This window comes from Hibiscus syriacus, unplaced genomic scaffold (genome assembly GCF_006381635.1).
Source record: "Hibiscus syriacus cultivar Baekdansim isolate YM2019G1 unplaced genomic scaffold, ASM638163v2 tig00000249_pilon, whole genome shotgun sequence".
In the NCBI taxonomy this organism is placed as follows: Eukaryota; Viridiplantae; Streptophyta; class Magnoliopsida; order Malvales; family Malvaceae; genus Hibiscus; species Hibiscus syriacus.
In genome coordinates, this window is record NW_024061775.1 from 11291 (window position 1) to 35063 (window position 23773).

Consider the following 23773-nt stretch of genomic DNA (forward strand, 5'->3'; position numbering starts at 1 on the left):
GACTCGTCATGCTTAGAGCATACGATACATCTGGTCGAGTACATATCATGGTATACATTATAGAACCAATAGCCGAAGCATATGGAATCTTATTCATCCGTTCTCTTTCTAGTGGAGTTGAAGGACACATTTCCTTAGAAAGAGAAATGACATGTCTCATAGGCAAAAATCATTTATTGGATTCTTCCATACTAAACCTTTTCAGCACTTTGTCTATATATGTACTTTGACTTAGACCTAGAAGTCGTCTTGATCTATCTCTATATATCTTAACTCCTAAGATATACACTACCTCACCCAAATCTTTCATAGAAAAACAACTACTTAACCAAGTCTTAACATACTGTAAAATAGGTATATAATTTCCTATGATGAGTATGTCATCTATATACAAGATTAGGAAAGAAACAATGCTCCCACTAGTTTTCTTATAAACACAAGGCTCATCTTCATTTCTGATAAAATAAAACTCTTTGATTGCATCATTGAAATGAAGATTTCAGCTTTGAGAAGCTTGTTTTAGTCCATAAATAGACCTCTGTAGCTTACAAACCTTTCTAGTATTTCCTGGAAAGACAAAACCTTTCGGTTGTGTCATATACACATCCTCTTCAAGTTTTCCATTAAGGAAGGTGGTTTTGACGTCTATTTGCCAGATTTCATAATCATAGAATGCAGCTATTGCGAGCAAGATCCGGATGGACTTAAACATAGCTACAGGGGAGAATATTTCGTCATAGTCTACACCATGAACTTGTCGAAAACCTTTAGCGACTAATCGCCCATTGTATGTTTGTACATTACCATCTATGTCCGTTTTCTTCTTGAAAACCCATTTACACCCTATAGGTTTGACCCTTTCAGGTGGTTCAACCAAAGTTCATACTTGGTTTACTGACATGGAATCCATCTCAGATCTCATGGCTTCAATCTATTTCTCAGAGTCTGGGCTAGACATTGCCTCTTGATAAGTCCTGGGCTCATCTTGATCCATAAGAAGAGCATCTCCATGTGTCGTAATGAGAAATCCAAATCTCTCAGGTGCACGATGTTCTCTTGTGGATCTACGCAGTGATTGTGTTTCTAATTCTGTTGAATGCTCCTCAACAACTTGTGAAACATGCTCAAGTTCAGGTTCATTTATCTGTTGTTCTTGAACTTCTCTAAGTTCAATATTTCTACCTTCTCTTTCTTTGAGAGAAATTCTCTTTCGAGAAAAACTCCTATTCGAGCAACAAACACTTTGTTCTCGTTAGGGTTGAAGAAATAATATCCCTTAGTTTCTATAGGATATCCAACAAATATTCACTTATGAGATTTAGGTTCGAACTTTGTAGACATCTGATGTTTTACATAAGCTTCACAACCCCAAATCTTCATAAAAGACATACAGCGACGTTTCTCAGTCCATATCTCGTATAGTGTCTTTTGAACCGATTTAGATGGAATATGATTTAGTGTGAAAGCGATTGTTTCAAGTGCATGTCCCCAAAAAGAAGTCGAAAGATCACTATGACTCATCATCGATCGAACAATGTCTAACATTGTTCGATTCCTTCTTTCAAAAACTCCATTCCACTGTGGTGTACCAGGTGGTGTAAGATGTGAGACAATCTCACATTCTTTTAGAAGTTCATCAAACTCTATGCTTAAGTATTCTCCACCTCAATCTGATCGAAGTTCCTTAATACTCTTGTCTAGTTGATTTTGTACTTCATTTTTAAATTCCTTAAACTTTTCAAGGGCTTCAGATTTATGGCGCATAAGATAAATATATCCATACCAACTGAAGTCATCGGTAAAAGTAATGAAGTAATGAAATTCACCTCTGGCTTGTGTATTCATTGGTCCACATACATCACTATGTATTAACCCCAATAAATCCCTTGCTCGCTCATCTTTACTATTAAAATGAGCTTTAATCATTTTCCCCAACAAGCAAGATTCCCATACATCATATTGTTCGAAAACAAATGAATCTAAGAATCCATCTTCATGGAGTTTTGATAAGAGTTTCTCACTTTTATGGCCTAAGACAATGCCAAAGATAAGTTTGATTCGAGTCATTTGTTTTTGATCTCTTAGTATTTATGTTATAAATGGTGTTTTCTTGATCCAAAATATAGAGACCATTAACCAATTATATTGAACCATAAAAAACACTATCGAGATAAAAAGAACAACAATTATTTTTAATAATAATCTCAAAACCAATCTTGTCCAAACAAGAAATAGAAATAATGTTGTTAGTCAAACTATGCATATAATAACAAACCTCTAAATTTAAATCAAGTCCACTAGGCAAAGATAAAACATATGTCCCTATAGATAATGCAGCAACTCTTGCTCCATTTCCCACTCGTAGATCAACGTCTCCTTTAGCCAGATTCCTTATCTTTTGCAGTCCCTGTACAGAAGTACAAATATGAGAACCACAATTGGTATCTAATACCCAAGAAGTAGATATTGACAATTAACATCAATAACATAAATACCTGAAAGAAATATTCCATTTGCTTTTGCCTTCTTGACCTCTTCAAGGTAAACAGAGCAGTTTCTCTTCCAGTGTCCGGTCTTATCACAATGGAAACATTTCCTTTTTTGCTAACTCCCCCTTTGGGTTTCAATGTATTTTTCCCTTTTTGTTTGGTCTTACCATTGCCCTTAGACTTTGCCACTACCTTTTTCTTTCACTTTCCTTTGTCCTTGTGGACCATTAGAATGGGCTTAGGTCTAACCTTTTTCATGTTACTTTCAGCAGTTCGTAACATGCCAAGTAACTATGGCAAAGTATTGTTAATTTCATTCATGTTGAAATTAAGGAAAAATTTGCTAAAGCTATCTGGAAATGATTGCAGGTTAACATCGGTAGCCAATTCATCTTTGAGAGGAAATCCCAGCTTTTCCAACGTTTGGATGTAGACCATCATCTTGATGACATAAGCTCCTACAAGAGTTCCCTCTGCTATTTTGCATTGAAATAGAGCTTTATAGGTCTCATATCTCTCTTGACGTGCTTGTCCTTCATATATTTCTTTGAGATTTTGAATCATCTCATATGCAACCATGTCCTCATGTTGCTTCTGAAGCTCATGAGTCATGGTGGCAAGCATTAGACATCCAACATCTAACATATCATCCATATGTTTCTTGAATTTGTCTTTGTCAGCTTTTGAAGCATTAGTTGTCGGTTCATCAAGAACAGGTTCCTCAATGACATATTCATTCCTTTTCTGTTTGAGAACAATTCTCAAATTACGAAACCAGTCAAGGAAGTTTATGCCATTAAGTTTATCCTTCTCGAGGAGTGATCGCAGTGATAAAGTGTTGTTTTCCATTAAATCTACAACAATGGAAATATTAAAGTAAGTAAATTTACCGAATTAAAATTTATAAATAAGACTTTATTTACAAATTACTCCCACTATTTTATTCAAAATTAAAAACCCTCTTTGTTTTAATTTCGAAAAAAGTCAACGAAAATTTTTCTAGTGGGTGAGGATCCATAATACATTAATTTCCTAAATCAGCTTTGGCTTTTCTTTTAGGATAATGATTATTTAGGTAACTAACAGTTGACTAGTTACATCTAATGTAACTCTTCATTTTGGTGAACAACTTTAGTTCAAGTCATCTAATGGCTTATCCAAATATTTAACCTCTAGGTTTCTAATCCTATTAGAATAACCTAGCTAAGTTATTACCAATATTTCAACCAGTGAATACCACTTGCTTATTCTTCACGTTTAACCAAGATAGATTTATGTGCCAATGCTTTGGCAAAGCCCACACAATATCTATCAAAGCCTTAACGAGGGTAAATATTGGATGGTTAAGTTAACTTAGATCATAAAGAGGGATTTGTGTAATTATCTCATCATTGTTCGTTTTAATATTAGGCCCTTATTGATCTCATCAATATTTATTCTTATTTTATCATTTGATGCATTTCATACATAACAAATATAGCAATAAATAAGATGCAATGGTTATAGCCTAAAATAATAACTAAGGTGACCTATCCCAAGCCAATGGAAGAACCAAGAACCTTAAAGCCTAAGACTACTCTCTAGGAATCTTCTCGCCATTCTTCTGCTCCTTGTGAATCTTCATAGGTTTACAATTTTAAAAGAAACTCGTTTTACATACGAGGGAGTAAGATGAGAAGAGAAATACAAAAGAGATATAGAAAGGCACGGCTCGCAGACCGTATTTCAAATTAAACCATTATAAAGTGAACAAGGGCTATAACCATGCATATAAAACATATCATATATATATACACGTTCTTACGCCTTTGTTAAAAAAAATAAACTTTTGTTTCCATGGAAAAACTTCATGATTTGATAATAATTATCAACAAAATCGTGCTTTTGGGATTTTCAATCCCGAAGGTTTTTTGCTTCGGAACAACCATTATTCTACTTCCAAATGTGATCTGCTATCGCACTCGTACAATTATCCAACAACAAATCGATTGAAAAACATATTAACAAAGTAACATATTAACCGTTGTGGTTATCGATTCGAACAATAATATCAACATATTTACCGAAATCGATAAAACCAAAACATGCATATCATACATATCTCATCAACCAAAAATTTAACTCAAATTCAGATCGTACAAGTGGCTCTGATGCCACTGTTGGGACCGTAGGTGCACCCCATGGCGCAGCGGAAACAAAACTTGACGATCTCATCAGCGATCCAAGTACGAAAAACTGAAATCGGGAGGAAGGGATGCAAATACTTACAGCGGGTTCCTTGAAAAACAAAAAGGACAACAGTGAATACTGGTGGTGTAGATCGCTTTGAATCGTAAGCCTCCACGAAATCACGTCTCGACCTCTACTCAGTTCACCCGATTGAGAGCAATAATTTTCTTCCCCAAAACCGTTTTGAGAGAAAAATGGCTGAAGGTTTTTTGTGTGTATTCTAAAATGGCTGCTAGACCTAACACACCCTTTTATAACCAAGTTACCCTAATCATATTAGGGTTTTTATTATTTCAAATTAATTAAATATATATTTAATTAATTGGAATTTAATAATCCTTTTATATCCAAGTTACCCTAATCATATTAGGGATTTTATTATTTCAAATTAATTAAATCTATATTTAATTAATTAAAATTTAATATTCGAGATTATTAAAATATATATATTTAATTAACTCTAGATATATTTTAGTAACGTACAACAAATTGTACATCTTTACTCTTTTCAATCCTAGGGTGTGACCCTGTAGGTTCTTGTAACGTTAGCAGTAATTATTAGAACAATTCTAATATTACATACAATAAGTGACATCTAGCAATATTTCATTGTCACCTAAGTTACAAGAAAATATGATTCGACATATCATCTTGGTGATTACCTCTTTTATGTATTACATCCTTATGTTATTTATATCTAGAATAGTCACAAGTCTTGGAATAGTCACACTTGTATAGCCCATCTATTGTTTCTTGATATCTAGAGTAGACTTTAATTAACGAATAGTTTATGATATCTCATATCAACTTATTCGATCATGGCCATGAGTTTCTAGTCTTACTCAATCAAGTGGCCTGTGATATATTTCCTATTATGTAGGAAGGACAAATCCTATCTTAATCATACACACCCACAACATATATTGAGATATATTCAATAACAATCTTTATAAAGAAACCAGTTACGGAGCTTGTTTAGCTGCATCAAAACATAGAACAATATATGTTGGGATAATATTGATCTCAAGTCTAAGGATCATACATATAGTCATCACCATGAGTAATATTATGACTGTCACATAATAATCCAAGACATATGCTCATGGTGGGTCAATCCAATACATTGTTCTCTAAAAATATAATCATGTATCAATTCTGACATCTCTATGTCAATGACAACTCGTTGTCATCAATCAATAATATGTTAGTCTTAAGCGTATTATTATTGTCCATGCCCATAATAATAATTGACTAGGGATCTTTTAATAACAATTATGTCATTATATGGACTTTATTATCTTTCAATTTATGTTAAACACATATATATAACTGAAAATAATAGTGGCAATGCCTTTATTCAATAAAATCGGTAAATAAAAGTATTATTACAATTATCATATGATTTGTCTTTGGGCATACTCTAACATCCACTGGTATATTACTTTTATCCAAATAACCTCTAACATCATAATTTTCCTTAACCAAAGTCTCAACTTCAAATTGAGTTGCCATTTGAAATTCATTTTCTTGATTTAAATGTCGAAAATAGTTTGTAAAACATAGTGGATGAAGAGGGCAACTTCCCTGCTCAAATTCGATAGTGCAATGACAATAGGTTTGATGATCGATAAATGTTATCTTTTAAATCTTAAGTTACCCATGTATCTTATAAGAAACCCAAAAAAAGGAAAACAATCCACTATGCATTAAGTGAAACATACAAGAAAACAACCCACTATTTTAATCATCTTGAATAATGGAGGGAAAATGTAACATCCCAATCATCGGGTCAGTGGCCAGAATGTAAAAATTATTAACTTAGTGGTTGAGTTAGAATAGTTGAAAATTTCAAGGATTTATGGTGGAATTTTTATGTAGGTATTAATAGCAATTTTGGATGAGTGGAAAAGGCATTATGGTCTTTTTATGGTAAAGGATAATTATATTCTTTATTAAGGGATAAACATGTGGAAAGTGGAGAATTCTTGAACCATTTCTTGCTATCTTCTTCTTCTTATCGTGGACTTCATTAGCAAAGGTAAGTTTTTGTAAATCTAATGATTCCTTCAATTTTTGGTTTGGTATTGAAAGTTTGGGTCTTATATAAGATTAAGGAAAGCTTGTATAAGATTAAAACAACAAGAGGAGTGATTTAGACATGGATTTGTAGAATGGGTTTTGAAATTAATTGTTAATATGGTGTAGTTTTTGGAGTTTTATTGAGATATTTGACTTGTTAATGATCAAACTAAAGAAGTAGGAGTAATATAAATGATTAAGAACATGTTTGAAATTTTGGTTTTATTTTAAGATTAAAGTGTTCAAATGGGATTTTGGATGATTAAGAGTATTAAATGGATATAAGATGGTTTGGATGTATAAGGTTGAGTTTAAAGGCATAATGAAGGATTACGGTAAGAGATTTAGGAAGTTTTTGATTGATTTTCGAAATGGAAATAACATTTCTGGGCATAGAGTATCGGTACCGGAAGAACAATACTGATACTTCAAGGCTAAATCAGTGGAATTCTAAGGGTGGTATCGATACTGTGTAGGAAGTATTGATACCAAGGGTATAGTATCGATACCATTTTCAAGATAAATTTCCAGAACTTCATAATGATATCGGTACCGTAGGGGGTATCGATACTACAGGAGAGAAGTATCGGTATTGTAGTGGTAGTACCGATACTACTAAGTATAAAATGAGGAATTAAATGTTTATTTCAACTTAAATTATTATGATTGGAGATAAGTGATTCGAAGTACGATATTAATTTTTGATTATTTTGTGTAGTTGTTGAACATAATCAACTTCCGGTCAACTCGACATTATAAGCTTCAATTCAAAAGTATTAAGGACTTTGTTTAGGACTGCAGTGAGGCAAATGTGAGTGCAACTCATTGGTTTTATATTAGATTTGAGGGCGGCTTGAGATAAGCCAACCTCAAATTTTTCGATCGAAAACCTTTTTAAATTCTTTTATGTTATATTTTACAATGTTTTATACAAGTTATATTATTTAAGCTATGTTTTGATTTTTATGAATGCGTAACTATGAAAATGTGACATGTGGAATGTGAATACAAAGATATTCGATGTGAAAGTGCCTATGTGAATAAGATACACTTTGAATAAGGAATGATAAATAATTATGTGGTTAAAAGGCCAAGGTATATGTATGAGGATTAGAGGTATAGTTGGCATGCCAAGAGTCGAGGGTTTTATGTGGTCCTTCGGGACAATTATGTGCCACTTTGGTGCAAACCTATGTGGTCATTCAGGATAATTATATGGCACTTTGATGCAAATTACGAGCTATGGTGACAACATTAGTGCACAACCTCAATGTACTCAAATACCTAGAGTTCCCAGTAGTATATGTTGGGTATTTGGAAACAAATCTATATAAGACGAATAATACACATAAGTATACCTTCTTGTTATGGAGAATAATTTTGGAATTTTTATGAAATGTTTCGATATAATAAATAAAGATTTCTTCTATAAAGTTAGTACTATTTAGTTTTTGCCTCACTAAGTCATCGACTTAGCGTGTGATTATTCCACACGTAGCTCTGAAGAAAACGAAAGATTAAAACTAGGCGAGGATAATGTACTACCTTGAAGATCAGATCAAGACCAATTGAATGTAGGTTTTCTGAAATTTTGTAAACTGTTGGCATGTATTATCAGTTTAATTGGAAATGCTCTGATTTATTTTGTAAACTCATATATTTTGCATTTATGTAAATTATTAAAGCTTTTATGTAAGCATGAATGTGAAATTGTTATCTTATTTTAAGTTAAGGTTTTCTACTTTTTTATTTTGGTTAAAAATTTAAATGGTCATTCTTTGATAATTATTTATGGTTTAAAAAGTCAATGTGACACCTCAGATTCGTATTCGAGTCGGGTACGGGTTAGGGGTATTACAGAAAATGCCCAGATTCTTGATGATGACACCCTTCATCCAAATCCCACCATGCATGGAGTTATTACAAGATCAACCCATCTCAGTTCGAATATCTTGTCGAAGTGATCAACTGTTTGAATCTATTTTCACCATAGATAGATCTCTCCAACCCCATGTTTGGTTAGAGATAATCACTGACGTTTGGAGGGTTGCCTTCTAGATCCAGATGCTGAAGATATACACAATGACGAGGGGACTAATATACTTCCGTTCGGGATCAATCCGACGATGAACAGAGGAGATTTGAAGAGTGCATATGTAACACCCCTAACCCGTATCCGACCCAAATACGAGTCCGAGGTGTCACATTGATTTTTCAAAACATTTACTTGTATAAAATAATGAGTAATTTAAAACTTTTATAACATATAGATGACTAACTTACATAAAATACATTTACATATAACTTATTCAGAGCTTATGCAATATACTCTTTTGAATACATGCCAACTAGAACTTTATATACAAAAATACATATTATTCACCTCTTTTCTGATCTGACATTCGGTAAGGAGAACTGACCTGTCTTGCTCCACATTGCTCTTTACTCTTCTCAAAACCTACGTGTAAATCACTTACATGCTAAGTCTATGACTTAGTGAGGCAAATAAACATATAATGTAAACTATAACTTGTAATCATGCATGAACAATTACTGTTACCATAGCATACCCAAACATATATCTTCTCATCCATCAAATCCATACATGCATATAATTATCTTCATTCCTATCATTATCATTTTATTATCATTCATATTTCTATTCTCTTGCTCATATGATTTATTATGTTCATATCATATATCTTATAACATATACAATATTCATTAACACACACATATATCATATCATATAATTCATATCACAAAACATATATATATATATATATATCACATACATTGTATTCAATGTTATCTCTTATTAGCCCATGTACACCTGTGAGAACTGTAAATATGAGTCTATTGAGGTTGCACTATGCTGTCACCACAGCTCGTAAGGGGTCCCATTATGGGCTATGAAATTTTATCCCGAAGGACCTATGTACTATATTTGTCTCGAATGACCACTCCTTAAGAACCATATACATATTCCAATGGATCAAATCTGTCTCAAAAGACCCTGTAAATGTTCCAAAGGATACATATATGTCCCGAAGGACCGCGTAGAACCCTCGACTCTTGGCATGCCAACTATACCTATAGCTCTCGTATCATATAACATGGGCATTTTCACTTATATCATTCCACATATACACTTTCATATCATATGTCATATAAGCTCATAGCTTCTTTCACATATACATATAGTCACATAGTTTCTTTTCATATTATTACATAGTTCAATTTCACATATGTTCATATATATACATCACATAGCACAGATTTCTTATAACATTACATACCAAAAGCATGTTAACCCATATAATCATGCAACATATACAATAATATGTCACCACATCGACTCCTGCACACATATGAACCATAGCAAAAACATACTTCTATCTAGGAATTCATGCATTTTACTATTGGAAATAGATTTGTCACAAGTCTTATTTCTCATTAAACATTATATACTAAATAATATGCATTCACTTGGGCCTCACTAAGTTCCAATCCACTTTTATGATTTCCTTTCTTTCGATCGAATCTTGACTTGATAATCGTTCCGGAACTTGTTCGTGCTCGATATCTATATAATCATACATTGATACATATCAGTATCCAATTGATATATTCTAATCTATAATTTCTTAGACCAAAAGAATTGTCTATTTCAATTTTCCCTTGAAGTGCATCGATGCATTCTACAGTGCATCGATGTATTCTACAATGCATCGATGCATTCATTAACATATGCATCGATGCACTACCCATGCATCGATACACAAATTACCTTCGATGTTTTCATTTTAAGGGGATGCATCGATGCACTCCTTATGCATCGATGCACCATTTTCATTCGATGTTTCCATTTTTAGGGGTGCATCGATGCACTTCTTGTGCATCGATACACACTGAACAATTTCTAGAAATTTACCCTTGATGCATCGGTACACATTGAATGTGCATCGATGCACATGGCCCATAATTCATTTTTATGCCCTAACATCCACTCTTTTCAGCTTAATACTTCTATTTTAAGCCCCTATCATGTCATTAAACTCAATTACCATTACTTAAACCAACTTATATCCATATAAACCATCTTTATCTTCCATATCTCTTCATGATTCTTAAAATTTAAGAATCTTGCTAAACTTTCAACTTTGTTATTAATCCTTTCTAACTTCATATATTTCTTATTCTTAGTGATGACAAGTCAAATTCCTTCTCTAAATTCACTTATTAACTCATTTCCAGAAATTTATCTAAAAACTCATTTTCTTTAATCTTTTCTATATCTTTCATCTTGTTGTTTTAGAACAAATTAAGCTTTCCTTAAGCTTAATTATCATCTAATGATCATAACCCAACCTTAAAATCAATAATTAATCAACAAACAAAGAAACTCACCTTTGAGTCAAGCCTTCACGTATGAAGAAAGAAGAAGAAAACTCTAGAACCTTTCTCTCGTCCCACATGGTTCCTTATCTTATAAAAAAAATATTCCTTGTCAAATGACCCTTTTGCCCTTTAATTCATCTAATAATTACTAACAACTTTTATGATTTATTTCCAAATAAATCATTGAACTAATCCATGGTTCTACTCTAATCACCAAATTCTGAAACTTTACAATTTAATCACTAACCCGGTATTGAGGATGTTACAGCGTAGTTGAAAAGAGTTTTGTCGGTTGCAAAACTTCACTTTTCTATTTTAGATAAATGAGAACAATGAAGATAAGAGTGAAAAAAATATTCATTAAAAAAATAATAATAAATATTAATTAATGCATATGTGGCAGTAAAAAATTAATAAAAAATACCACTTCATCACATAGTTAAAAATAAAATGGAGTGATAAAAAAAGTTTAATGTTTAAAGTTTCAGTGAGTAAATTGAAAAAATTGAAAGTACAATGAGTAAAATAAGAGAAAGTAAAATTCAGTGAGTAAGTATGTAATTTATCTTAATTAATTTTTTATTATTTTAATCACAAAATTTATTTTTTTACTATTAAAAAATACTATGTGACATATAACTGTTGAAATTAACGGTTTGTCCTAAACTAAGTTACAGAATAAAACATTAAATATCAAATAAAAATAAAATAAATATCAGACACTAAATTAAAATAAAAGATATAGATATTTAAGTATATACAAATTTATAACTTACCAATAATTAAATAATTATCTTTCGACTCGCTGAATCCTCGGTGTAGATACAAAAATCGCAGCGCTTCTATCTCCGACTAATCGGTGCCGTTTAATTAACACCTTTTAAGAGAACCCAGTCGTTTTCTTAAATCACCTATTTTCTGTCCGTTGACGAATTAAAAAATAAAATTTCTCCGTTAGATCCACACAGATCTGACTACCAAATATTAATCCAACGGTTGGGAGTTGATTCCAGGACTTATTTCTTGATTATACTATTTTTCCAATTTTTCTTTTCCCACTCTTTCTCTTAACAAAAAAGCAAAAAGTAATTTTCTTCAACGGCCGACCGGTGCTGACGTATCAGATCCGGTACTGCTCTCCGTTCATTTTATCGAATATTACTTATACCTTTTTTTATTGTAGGGTTTGTTTTCGATAAATTTCTTCTATTTCCATGGCTGCTCCACCTGCAAGAGCTCGAGCCGATTATGACTACCTCATAAAGCTCCTTTTAATCGGTGACAGCGGTAAATATTCATTTCCTTTTGTTTTTTCTGACCATACTTTCATGTTTGTATTTGATTTGAAATTGGATCTACTAATGAAATCTACATTTTTCACGACAAATGTTTTGGTTCTTTGACAATTTTTATTTATGAAATATGGAAAACCCAGATGTGAGATTGTGATGTGAATTTGAAGATAATTGTCATACATTCAGCTTGATTTAGGCCTATAAACGATCTTAATACCATTTATTTTTCGTTAAGCGTCGTTGATTCAAGAAGAACGAGTCTGTTCTAGTTCCTTGTACGGTGAATATATGCTAATGATATATTGGTCTTGTATTTGAAAATGTATTCCATCTTAATATAGCTTATCATCGTGGAAATACTCTGCCTCGATTTGTGTTCCTGATGCTGAATATTGTGAGCTGTAGCTTGTACATTTTCATTAGGAAACGTTTTTCAATTCATGTGATCAACTGCTCTGCTATAAATAGCTATAATTGTCTGTAACTAGGGATTAATAGGTGATGTTGTAATGATTTTGAATGCAGTTTTTCTTGATATTCTACACTTTCTGTATTTGAGTTCTTAATAACTCTGTTTGCTTGTACCATTGAGTGGTTGGCAGGTGTGGGTAAGAGTTGCCTCCTTTTGCGTTTTTCGGATGGCTCATTTACTACAAGTTTTATCACGACAATTGGGTAGGTTCTTTTCTTATTACATTACAGTGATTACTTTTATTTATATACGGGACACGCGGTTTAAAGGCTGAATTTGCTTTGGCAGAATTGACTTTAAGATAAGGACTATAGAGCTTGATGGAAAAAGGATCAAATTGCAAATCTGGGATACTGCTGGGCAAGAGCGGTTTCGAACAATTACAACTGGTTAGTTTGTGGGCTTTGGAGGTGTCACTGACTAGAAATACATGTTTAATCAGAATTATAACATATATGATTGATAAATAATTTGATAGCATATCTTCGGCATTGTTCTCACTTAAGCTTGCTTGTTGTTCTTCGATACGATGTTGTTTTCACTCCATTATTATCAAATTCAATAAACTTTCTGGTTTTTTTGGTCTGCAAGGAAGTCAGGACTCGGGAGCTTTTATGCTTTCATAGTTTCACATTTTCCAATCCAATTTTATTATACTCTTTACTGTATGACATGGCCTAGGAATAAAATCACAAAGAACAGGTGGTTAGGCTTGAAATTGTGGATGCGTAGCCTTTCATATTTTCTGGATTCTAGTTACTCAATGTTTAAATTAATGGTGTTTCCTGTTAGTATCAGCTCTACTGGTGGTGAAAAATATATGTTTGCATATTCTTTTCTTTCACACTCCAAAACATGGTTGCATGCTCCTTTCTTCTTACTTGTCTTGTTTTACCATCATGGTTGCATTGTTCACTATATTTTTATTAACTCCAGATGTCTGATCTCTCTAATACATCCAGATTTTATTTTCCTCCAGAGTCTTGTATGGTGTACAAATGTATAATGTAACATCTTCATTTTTTGCAGCCTACTATCGTGGAGCCATGGGTATTTTACTGATGTATGATGTGACTGATGAGTCATCTTTCAATAGTAAGTACTGAAGAACTTGTCTTTTAAATTTTGAAATTCATACACTTTTTTGCGATCTTGTCCATCTTTGAATCTTTAGAAATGTTAGTGCTTTCACCAAATTTTGCTAGTTATCGGAACTTTTCAGTTCTCCGCGTGTTGAAAATTGAAAAATACCCCTTATCCAGTGATTTAAAAATTTATTCATTCTCCATTGTAATGGTCTTATCAACCGTAGTGATAACCCTTTTTGGCATAGACATTAGAAATTGGATTCGTAATATTGAACAACATGCTTCGGATAATGTCAACAAGATTCTGGTGGGTAATAAGGCTGACATGGATGAAAGCAAAAGGGTTCGTTTCTTCTCTGTCTTCCCTTTCTTGGTTACCTTCTGTTTGCCATATTGGCCTTGATTTGTTTATTGTCAAGTTGACCCTTAAGTTATTTTTCAGGCCGTCCCTACCTCAAAGGGCCAAGCTCTTGCTGATGAATACAGCATCAAGTTCTTTGAGACTATGTAATTTTACTGCATATGCCGTATCTACTTTTCCGATGTTCAGTTGTATCTGTCCTGTATGCTCAAGAGTCACTATTTTGCAGAGTGCAAAAACAAACTTAAACGTCGAGGAGGTTTTCTTTTCGATATCACGAGATATTAAGCAAAGACTTGCCGATTCTGACTCGAAGGCGGAGGTACGGTTTCTTTCGCTCAAAGTACTAACTATTGATAATGCAAATCGTACATTTTCTCATTTTGATCATCTTGTGGTTCATCGTTGCAGCCGCAGACTATTAAGATCAACCAACCAGACCGGGCTGGAGGGGATGCGTCAAATGCTCAAAAATCGGGATGCTGCGGGCAATGAACGAACTAAAGATGAGGGTACTGGGTACATGTTCTTCTCTAGGGTGCTGTTTTGGCCCGCCAAAACTAATTTTCTTACGACTACATTGTTATTGCTTGTAATCTTCTGCCTATCATTATTTTATATCTGCAACTTTTTTGTGTGAAATGTTAGATCCATGGTAATTTTTTTAAATAGTTATATATTTTTTTTTCAATTTTGGAAGCCAGATTTGTCTACTATCATTTTCGGAGTTCAAATTAAGAACTGCTTCGTAGCGAGAAAAATATACTAAGATAATTTAATTATCAAGAACAAATAATTTGCTCAGAAGCTTTGTATAAAAAAGTTTGAAACTAACAACCAACTAGTGGGATGACATATTAAACTTTGGAAAGATTCTTTCACGATCGACGAGCTGCGATGAGCATCATTAATTTAATTTATAAAAATTTAAAATTTTAAAGGACTCGACCTATAATTATAAATTAATTAAAAAATTAGTTAAAATAAAATATTAATTATATTATTTTACATAATCTTTAATGTAAGCTATAATAATGGCCATCTAACTATTGCTTTTTTTCATTTTGATCACCATTTTTTAAAATTTATCAATCAGGTCACTAAATTATTTAAATGCATTCAATCAAGCTACTTAACATTAACAATTAACAGAAGTGTTAAAGTGACAGTTAATAAAATTTGTATAATTACACATTTAATCTTTATTACTTACACAATCTATCAAATTGATCATAATTTTAAACTAATTCAATAAAACAAATGTAGTCTTTAACGTCCATCGTTTAAGGCCATGGCCTCTAATAGTTGGCCGTAAAACAATTGAGATACAAAACAAATACTTGATGTAATTTATGTTGGATATTGATATAAGCATATTATTAAGTTAATGTCAGCGTTTGAAAACCGTGAAAACGTCTCCTCTTCAACATAACTTATGGAGATGTACACACGCCGAAGATAAAACTGAAGCAAACAGGCAGTAGAATTGCGTCACTTTGTGCCCATTGTCCATTGCAAGAACTTCTGGACGCTGTCAAGCCCGCACCGCTCTTTCACAACTGGCATCACGGATGGAACCTCCAACTGCTCTTGAATTAGAGTCGTCTACTCTATTCATTAACCAAGTTGCCGCCTGGCTTCAGCTATGACCGCCCTCGTAGCACAGTGAACTGAAATCGCCAGTATTAATGGCGGCTCACCGGATGCTGCAAAACAAGAGTCGACGAACTTTGTTGATTACCAAAGTTCAAAAAAGAAAAAAGAAGAAGGAAATAGACATGAACTATATGGGGATTTAAAAGCTTGCCTTTCGAAGAAAGCATACGTTTCTGATGATGTCCGCTGTTGAGGATTCCACGTTGAGTTGTTTGGGAATGGTTTCGAGGTTAGGGACTAAGGATGGCAGACGGGTACAATTTCATGAATATCGCACCGTATCCATTTCAATTAGGACGAGGATGAGTATAAGATTAGTAGATAGTAGGCAGATGTGGATGCAAAAAGTCATACCCGCTGTGGGTAATGGGTAAGTGATGGATTTGAGATCATGCCCATATCGCATCTGCCCGCCCCACATCCTTCAGCCCACTAACTATCCACCATATAATTTTTTGGGCCATTATGAATTTAGGTACAATTTTAGAGACAATTTCGTAAATCTTGAGATTTTATTGGACATAACTTGTAATTTAACCCAATGTAGGCATAAATATTTTTAGAATTGAAGACATCATTTTTTCTATCTTAAATTAGTGGGTATGGGTGGGTACAGACGAACACATTATGGGTGGTGAGTATTTAGTTAAGTGGTGGGTGTGAGGATGTATTTGAGAATGTATCCGCGTGGGCGGGAGTGGATTTAAATATTTTACCCGTCATGGGTGGTGGGTAGGTAATGAATCCAAAAAAATTAGGTGAATAGTGGGATGAAGGAAGGGATATCTGCACCCCTCCCGACCGTTTGCCATCCCTGGTAGGGACTTTATAACTCCATGTTCCATTTGCGGTTACTAATTCATGAGTTTGTGGGGTATTCTTCAAACATAAAGAATCCAATTCCTTGAACATAAGCTCCTTCTATCTGCAAAACATATTTGTTTCCTATGTTAACCGACTTGGACGAGTACTAAGTACGTGTTCGATATGAATATGCTGATCAATTTTTTATTTTTAGAGTCTTTACTCTTGTATTATAACACCCTACACTAATATGAAACACAGTCAACTGATAAGAATGCCGCATATAATTACTAGAGTGGCTAACTCAAAATTTTTCTTTACCATACCCATTTGAAAACATTTATTTGTAAATGCTTATGATAAAATAAACAATAATATTTATATAAATCAATTTATAATAGGGAGCTCCCAAAATAACATTTCAAAATATACAGACCATCAATTTAAAACAAGTTCCACCTCGATTATACAAGCAGGGTTACGAATATACATGTCCTCCAAGAAGAACTCGAGAAGTACTCTGTTATGAAATATGGGTCTGGATCTACTTTGCACAAAAACTCTTCAACTGCTCCACCTATAAATATGCGTAAGAAAACAAATTCTAAACGTTGAGTTAACTAGTCCATGCCCACACTTACAATTAAATCATACAAAAAAGGGTTTATTAATATGCTCAAACAATTGATAAAACAATATAGCGAGTGTACTCGTATACTCACTCTCTACTATGGCAGACATTATGGTGCGGCTGAGGGATTTCTGCATCTCGGAGCTCACGCACCCCTCTAGTCTACATCGGACACAAAACACTCGACTAGCTCACCCCTTGCGAGTGTCGGACCTTGTACCCTAGCTAGTCAGTTTAAAGTGCCTTGCACACTACCTAAGGATATACGGACTGAAGCTGTACTTCGACACCCTTAATATTTCTAAAGAAACTCAGGTGTCCGAATCGTTTCCCTGACATCAAACAAGGCTAGTTTTATGTCATCCTAATTGATCTTGTTTCTATGTGTAATTAAGCATTATTATTGTTTCTACTTGTAGTCTTATTTGAGAGTAATTATATAGTTCTCAGGAACCTCATTTCCCTATTACAAATCCCTAAAAATCCTTATATCAAAATATACGCTGGTATCGATACTAGCCTTTCAGTATCGGTACTGACCTTTTAGTATCGATACTTTGCTCTATTTTCAACTGCTAATAAAGGAGATAGTATCGATACTCACCATCTAGTATCAATACTTCCAGGTTAGGGTACTGATACTAAACAGGGTATCGATACTAAAATTTGATTTGATTTTTTTTTAAAATAACATCGGTATCGATACTCTTACGGTGAATATCGATACTCTACCCTTGGCATCGATACTCAAGGGAGTATCGATACCAAATTAGTATCCTGTTAAATCGGTCTCGATACCAAGCTGTGAGTTTCGAAATCGATACCCTAATATTGATACTCCTTCTTAAACTTAGGCTTATTTTTACTCTTTTTAAAAAATAGTATCGATATTGTTCTTACAGTACCGATACCCCTGCTCGAAAAGGCCTTACTTAGGCTAAAAAATTTCTCTTAAACACACCCACATTAATATTATGAGGTTCCCATTTGTTATTAGTATATTTCGTAATCATGTAGGGTCATAAATAAGGCTTTAAACATGCTTGCAACATCTACCATGCATATGTTCACCAAGCTTTAATCTCAACCTTCATGCTATCTAACACTTCTAAGGACCTACTAAAGAGTACGAAGGAGTTGTAAGTGTGATTACCTAATTTTATTGGCTGATGGCAAGGCCTCTGACTCACTCAAGAGGTGCCTTCTCTTTTCTCTTAGCTTTGGATCTCTCTCTTACCACTTTCGCTAAACAAGGTAGAAAATGGATTACTAACTCAACTAGATGCTCAAAACAATTTAAATACATTCTCTATAATTCAAATCCACCTAAAAAAGGTTAGAATCCATAGATTCTCATAAACCCCTCAAAAACCCATTTTTTGGAACCCAAGTCTAAAATTTACAATGTGAAGCTTAAATTGAAACTAGAAGGATGAGGATTAATAATCTTACCTTGAATTAACCAAACTAGATTTGTAATGCTTGAAAACCTTGATTTTGGAAGGGAAGAAGAATAGAAAATGATGGAGGGAAGAACAAGGAGGTTTGGTGGGATTTTTGGGAGTAGTTCACGTAACATAACATGAAATAGGGGGAGTTTTCCTTTGAAAAAGAAAACGGGTAATTTGCACTTTTAGTCCCCTTGCTTCTATTTCCCAAATTATTCATCACCTTCATTAATTCTTTTGGGCCCAACTCAGCCCAAATCAACTAAACTTGGTCCAAGCTATTTTAATAAGTTCTTTGGGCTCCAACTATGGGTCTCGGGTTGACCTGAAATACTAACCCGGGATTCGGGGCGTTCCATGTATCATGTCTAAATATGTTAATGATCAAATATTGAATACAAATAGAGAAGTTCAGATTGCAAAACACAGGCTAACCTGTCCTAAATCCACAGCAGGATTCAAACTTTGGCCAATCATAAATGATATCTGAGCGCAAACTTGTGGTTTCCCCAGTAAAAAGGTTTACTTCCACCTGCAATGCCATATATTCACCATTAGTAAATATGAAGTCAATTAGTAAATATGGCTCACATGTAAGATGATAAGTGTCGAATAAGAATACGCGTACGACACGAGTATGTTTATTTTTTAAAATCTTTCATGCATTTAGAGGGTCCTCAAAGAATTATATCTTCATACTCATCCTAAAAATGTCTTAGACACAAGTGTCTGATATAGATACTTAAAAAAATTTGAAACAAATAGTATGTAGATGGGCTTCAAAAGAAGACTGCTTTAAAATTAAAAGAAAAGAGGGGATATAGAGAAACTTGCCTCACTCACTGCTGCACCATAGTATAGGTACTGCACAGAAGCATATTCCGATATAAAAAGTGTGCTTGCAGATAAGTTCACAGAAGTTTGATATGCATGCATTGAATGTTAGATGAAGATGGTGAAACAAAAAGGATACCATATGTAGTATTCTAAATATCGGACAGGAGATTGAAGATGTAGGGGCTTCAGTTTCCGACTCGATGATTGGTTCAATTGGAGAGAAGTTCGAATTGAATTACACGAGTTTGATATTAAAGCAGTAAGTTTCAGCTCATACCTGGAGAATCAATGTCTCCCATTCAAGAGTTCTCACGTGTTCCATCAACTGTTCCTTAAGAGCAGTAAGTCTCTCAACCAAGACATTGCAACAAAGTCTAACAGCGTCACAGCTCGATTCAGATGTTGTGATACCACCAGTGAAACCCCCTTGAATCAAACTCAAAAGTATCAGATTGAACGACTCTTACTTTCTCCAACAGCTCTTCGGTGCCACCACCGTTGATTAACCCAAGACCATATGCAGCCACTTGTTTCACTTTGGTCCATACCCCTCCAACTTCAACAGCAATGGACCCATATCAACCCCTCCAACTCGTTTTATTGAATTAATTTAAAATTATAACTAATTTGATAGATTGTATAAGTACTAAGGACTAACTGTGTAATTATACAATTGTATTAACTACAACATCAGCACTTCTGGTAATTGTTAACGTCAAGTTGCTTGATTGAATGCATTTAAATGATTTAGTGATCTGATTGTCAAAATTTCAAAAATGGTGGTCAAAATGAAAAGGGCAATAGCTATATTATCACTATTATAGTTTACCCAAAAAATATTAAGAAAAATAATATAATTAATATTTTATGTTAACTAATTTATCTTTAAATTTATGAATTAATTTATAATTATTCGTTGATTCATTTAGAATTTTAATTTTTTATAAATTAAATTAATGATGCTCATCGTTAGTGGTGCTAAGCGGTGATTGTGGAGCGTAATAGAAATTTCCTTTTAAATAATTGTAAAAGAACTAAATTGGATTAAAAGGGTCCTTTCTAAAATAATTTATGTAGTATTTGATTTGAATTAACTGATCATTATATCAAATATGAATAAAAAAAATTGAGACACGATTACTTGAGAATGTCTTAACGAAAATGTGACTAGCTGGATAAATATTTGTTTTACGTGCTATTTTTTAAAAATTAATGTTATTTATATACTAATTTTAAAATTATCTTTGATATGAGTATTATTATCATAAATTATCCCAAACATAATTAGAAGACAAGTTTTCCAGCTACAGACTCACTCGTTTCATTAAAGCACAAATAATTGTGTTATGGTGGCAATAGTTAGCTCTGTAAATAAATCAAACGTTCAGTGAACCGTATGTGAATTGTTCGGTAAGAAGCTAATTTATGTTCGTTTATTTAGTAAGTGAATGAACATAAACAAGATTTTATTTCGTTTAATTAATTGAAAGAATACAAACAAAAGGCTCTTTTGTTCATTTACGTTCGTAAACGTTCGGTAATCCGTTTGTTTATGTTTGTTCATTTATGTCCGTTCGTTAATGTTCGTTTATGTTCTCTAGATCCGTTTGAAATATTAAGACTTAATAAATTTTAACCTTAAATCCATTAATATTTTTAAATTCAATTAATTTTAAACTCAAATAAAAAACACTCAACTCAAGTTAAAAAAAAAATTAAATCCTAAAATTATTTGGAAAGAAAAAAACTCTTTCTCAAATCTAAACCCAATTAGTTTTATATTTGTTCATTTGTTACGTTCATTCATTTGTGTTTGTTTATCATTTTAACGAACGAACACGAACAAACTAAATTTCTTAATGAACTAACATAAACAAAAAAAATTCATTCGTTTATTTGTTAGTATTCGTTCGTTCGGATAAAATTTAATGAACGAACATAAACATACACTCGTTCGTGTTCGTTCATTTAAGTTTACGAGCCTAAAATTAGTCCCCATACATAAAGCAAACTAATGCGTAAGGAAATATTTACACAAGAGGTCTCTAAACTATGACCCACATTTTAATTGATGTCTACTTTTAAAATATTATACATAGACCCCTAAACTCTGAACCTTATCTTAAATTGATCCTTAATTTTAAAACATTCTATATTAATCATCAAAATATCAATGCAATTCTATTTTGATCATTTCGTCTATTGGATAAAAAGGTAATTTATTTTTGAAGTCCCTAGAATTGAACTTGTGACCTTTTTAAAAAATTCCAAGACTTTCAAAAAATATTAAATTTTCAACCAATAGACAAAAGGATCAAAAATGATATTGATAGTTTGAGGACTAATATAAAACATTTTAAAGTTTAGAAACCAATTTAAAATAGTCATAGTTTGGGGAGTGATCTAGAATGTTTTAAAGTTCAAGGACTAATATATAATAAGTGTCATAGTTCAGGGATCTCTATTGCAATTAACTCATGTTTAAGGCATGATAGTTGAATTGAGATTGCATTATTTAGGAGTGTCTCTCTTTGCCATGGACTCGTCCTCCTCCTCCTCAAGTATTCAACAAAAGCAAGTGGCACAATAAAGCTGAAAGAAAGATGCACAAAAATAATTAAATTTATACAATATAACTAAATTTTATGAATTTCAAATAATTAAATTAGAAAATATATGTTAAGTTTATAATATTTTTTTAGTTAAATTTAAAGGCTATTGTTCATTATGTTTATTTATAGGAGTCACTTAACACTGGCGTTATTGTATTAAAAGCCATATTAATTATTATTTTTAGAAATAACCCCCAAGCTAGATTAGTTCAAAAATACCCCACAAACTGTCCAAGTAGGATGTTCTCGCGTTCTGTAAAAAACGAGATCAGATCTCACGTTGTACGAAAAGTGAGTTTCATGTATTTATTATTACCTTTAACCATATTAAATGATTTTATCTGAAAAGTTGATGAATCTCGCGTCCTGTAAAATGTGAGATCTATTATAGGAAGTGAGTTAAACCTAACTGGGCAGTTTGGAGATATTTTTAAATTGAGAAAATAACCTCAATGACCGAAAATTTCTTATAATATACGATTTTGACCAAATTTTTTTCAATTTGCCAAAATGACCAACAAAATCGCAATGCGATCTCTAAATCGCAACGCGATCTCCAGTATCGCAAATCAGTTTCCAGATTCGCAACGCGATTTTGACTATCGCATTGCGATTTCCCAAATTCGCGTCTAAAATCGCAATGCGAATATGTAAATCGCAACGCGATAATACATAATCGTAACGCGATTTTGACTATCGCAACGCGATAATACAAAATCGCAATGCGATTTTCAAAGCGCCATTAGTATCGTAACACGTATTTTATTTTCAAATTTCAAACACGAATATTAATACATCCTGTAATCGCAACTCTTAACCTAAAACCCTAAATCACAACTCAGTCCCATCTCCATTCTCACTCTCTACGGCAACATCCGTCCCCATCTCTGACGAAATCCGTCCCCATCTCCGGCGAAATCCGTCTATCTCCATCTCTCAGAGCCACCCTCACAATCATTCACGATCAGAAATGGAAAATCAACCAAATCAACCACCGAGGGTTATTTTTTTTTAATTATTTTTATTTTAAAATTTTTGCATTATTATTAGGTTTTTCATATTGAAATTGATGATAAGTTTACTGGTAATTTCAATAATAGATTAACCATTTCACTTAGATTGCTTATTAAATTCATTCGATTGCTGTCAATACTGCTAAACTATTTAGTCTTTAACCATGTAAAGTTAGTATTTGTCTTTGTTTTGTCTTTTGGTTGAAGTAATGCAATTCATTCAAGTTTCAATTTTAGACAATGACTATTTGAAATCGAGAATCGCAACGCGAAATGAAAATCGCAATGATAGTCAAATTCGCGTTGCGATAGTCATTTTCGTGTTGCGATTTTCATTTCGCGTTGCGATTATCTCGTT

At 33.1% G+C, this 23773-nt stretch overlaps 1 protein-coding gene, 1 long non-coding RNA gene and 1 pseudogene across 4 annotated transcripts; 1 reads left to right on the forward strand and 2 right to left on the reverse strand.

The window, feature by feature from the left end:
* Positions 1–633: 633 nt before the first annotated feature.
* LOC120157825 lies at positions 634–12487 on the reverse strand. Its single transcript, XR_005519177.1, has 3 exons — positions 12367–12487; positions 11071–11077; positions 634–645 (listed from the first exon to the last, which is right to left on the reverse strand). It is a non-coding gene; the product is annotated as an uncharacterized LOC120157825 (long non-coding RNA).
* Positions 12061–14919, forward strand: LOC120157593 (ras-related protein RABE1c-like). Of its 3 annotated transcripts, none has more exons than XM_039168791.1 (9): positions 12061–12193; positions 12382–12485; positions 13096–13168; positions 13254–13354; positions 13995–14060; positions 14299–14396; positions 14496–14560; positions 14646–14736; positions 14826–14919. In XM_039168791.1, exons 2-9 carry the CDS (start codon positions 12413–12415, stop codon positions 14907–14909), a joined length of 651 nt encoding a protein of 216 aa, XP_039024722.1. In that variant the 5' UTR covers positions 12061–12193; positions 12382–12412; the 3' UTR covers positions 14910–14919. The 3 variants fall into 3 exon arrangements, with proteins under 3 accessions (XP_039024722.1, XP_039024683.1, XP_039024637.1); XM_039168752.1 differs by having other exon boundaries at positions 12070–12196; XM_039168706.1 differs by lacking the exon at positions 12061–12193 and adding an exon at positions 12207–12307.
* Positions 14920–15792: 873 nt separating this feature from the next.
* On the reverse strand, positions 15793–20367 carry LOC120157399 (annotated as a pseudogene).
* Positions 20368–23773: the final 3406 nt, after the last annotated feature.

Coding starts and splice junctions, on each gene's coding strand:
- LOC120157593 (XM_039168791.1), top strand. CDS start 12,413: ATGGCTGCTCCACCTGCAAGAGCTCGAGCCGATTATGACTACCTCATA. Junction 13,169..13,253: donor AGTTTTATCACGACAATTGG/GTAGGTTCTTTT, acceptor TTGCTTTGGCAG/AATTGACTTTAAGATAAGGA. Junction 14,561..14,645: donor ATCAAGTTCTTTGAGACTAT/GTAATTTTACTG, acceptor TATTTTGCAGAG/TGCAAAAACAAACTTAAACG.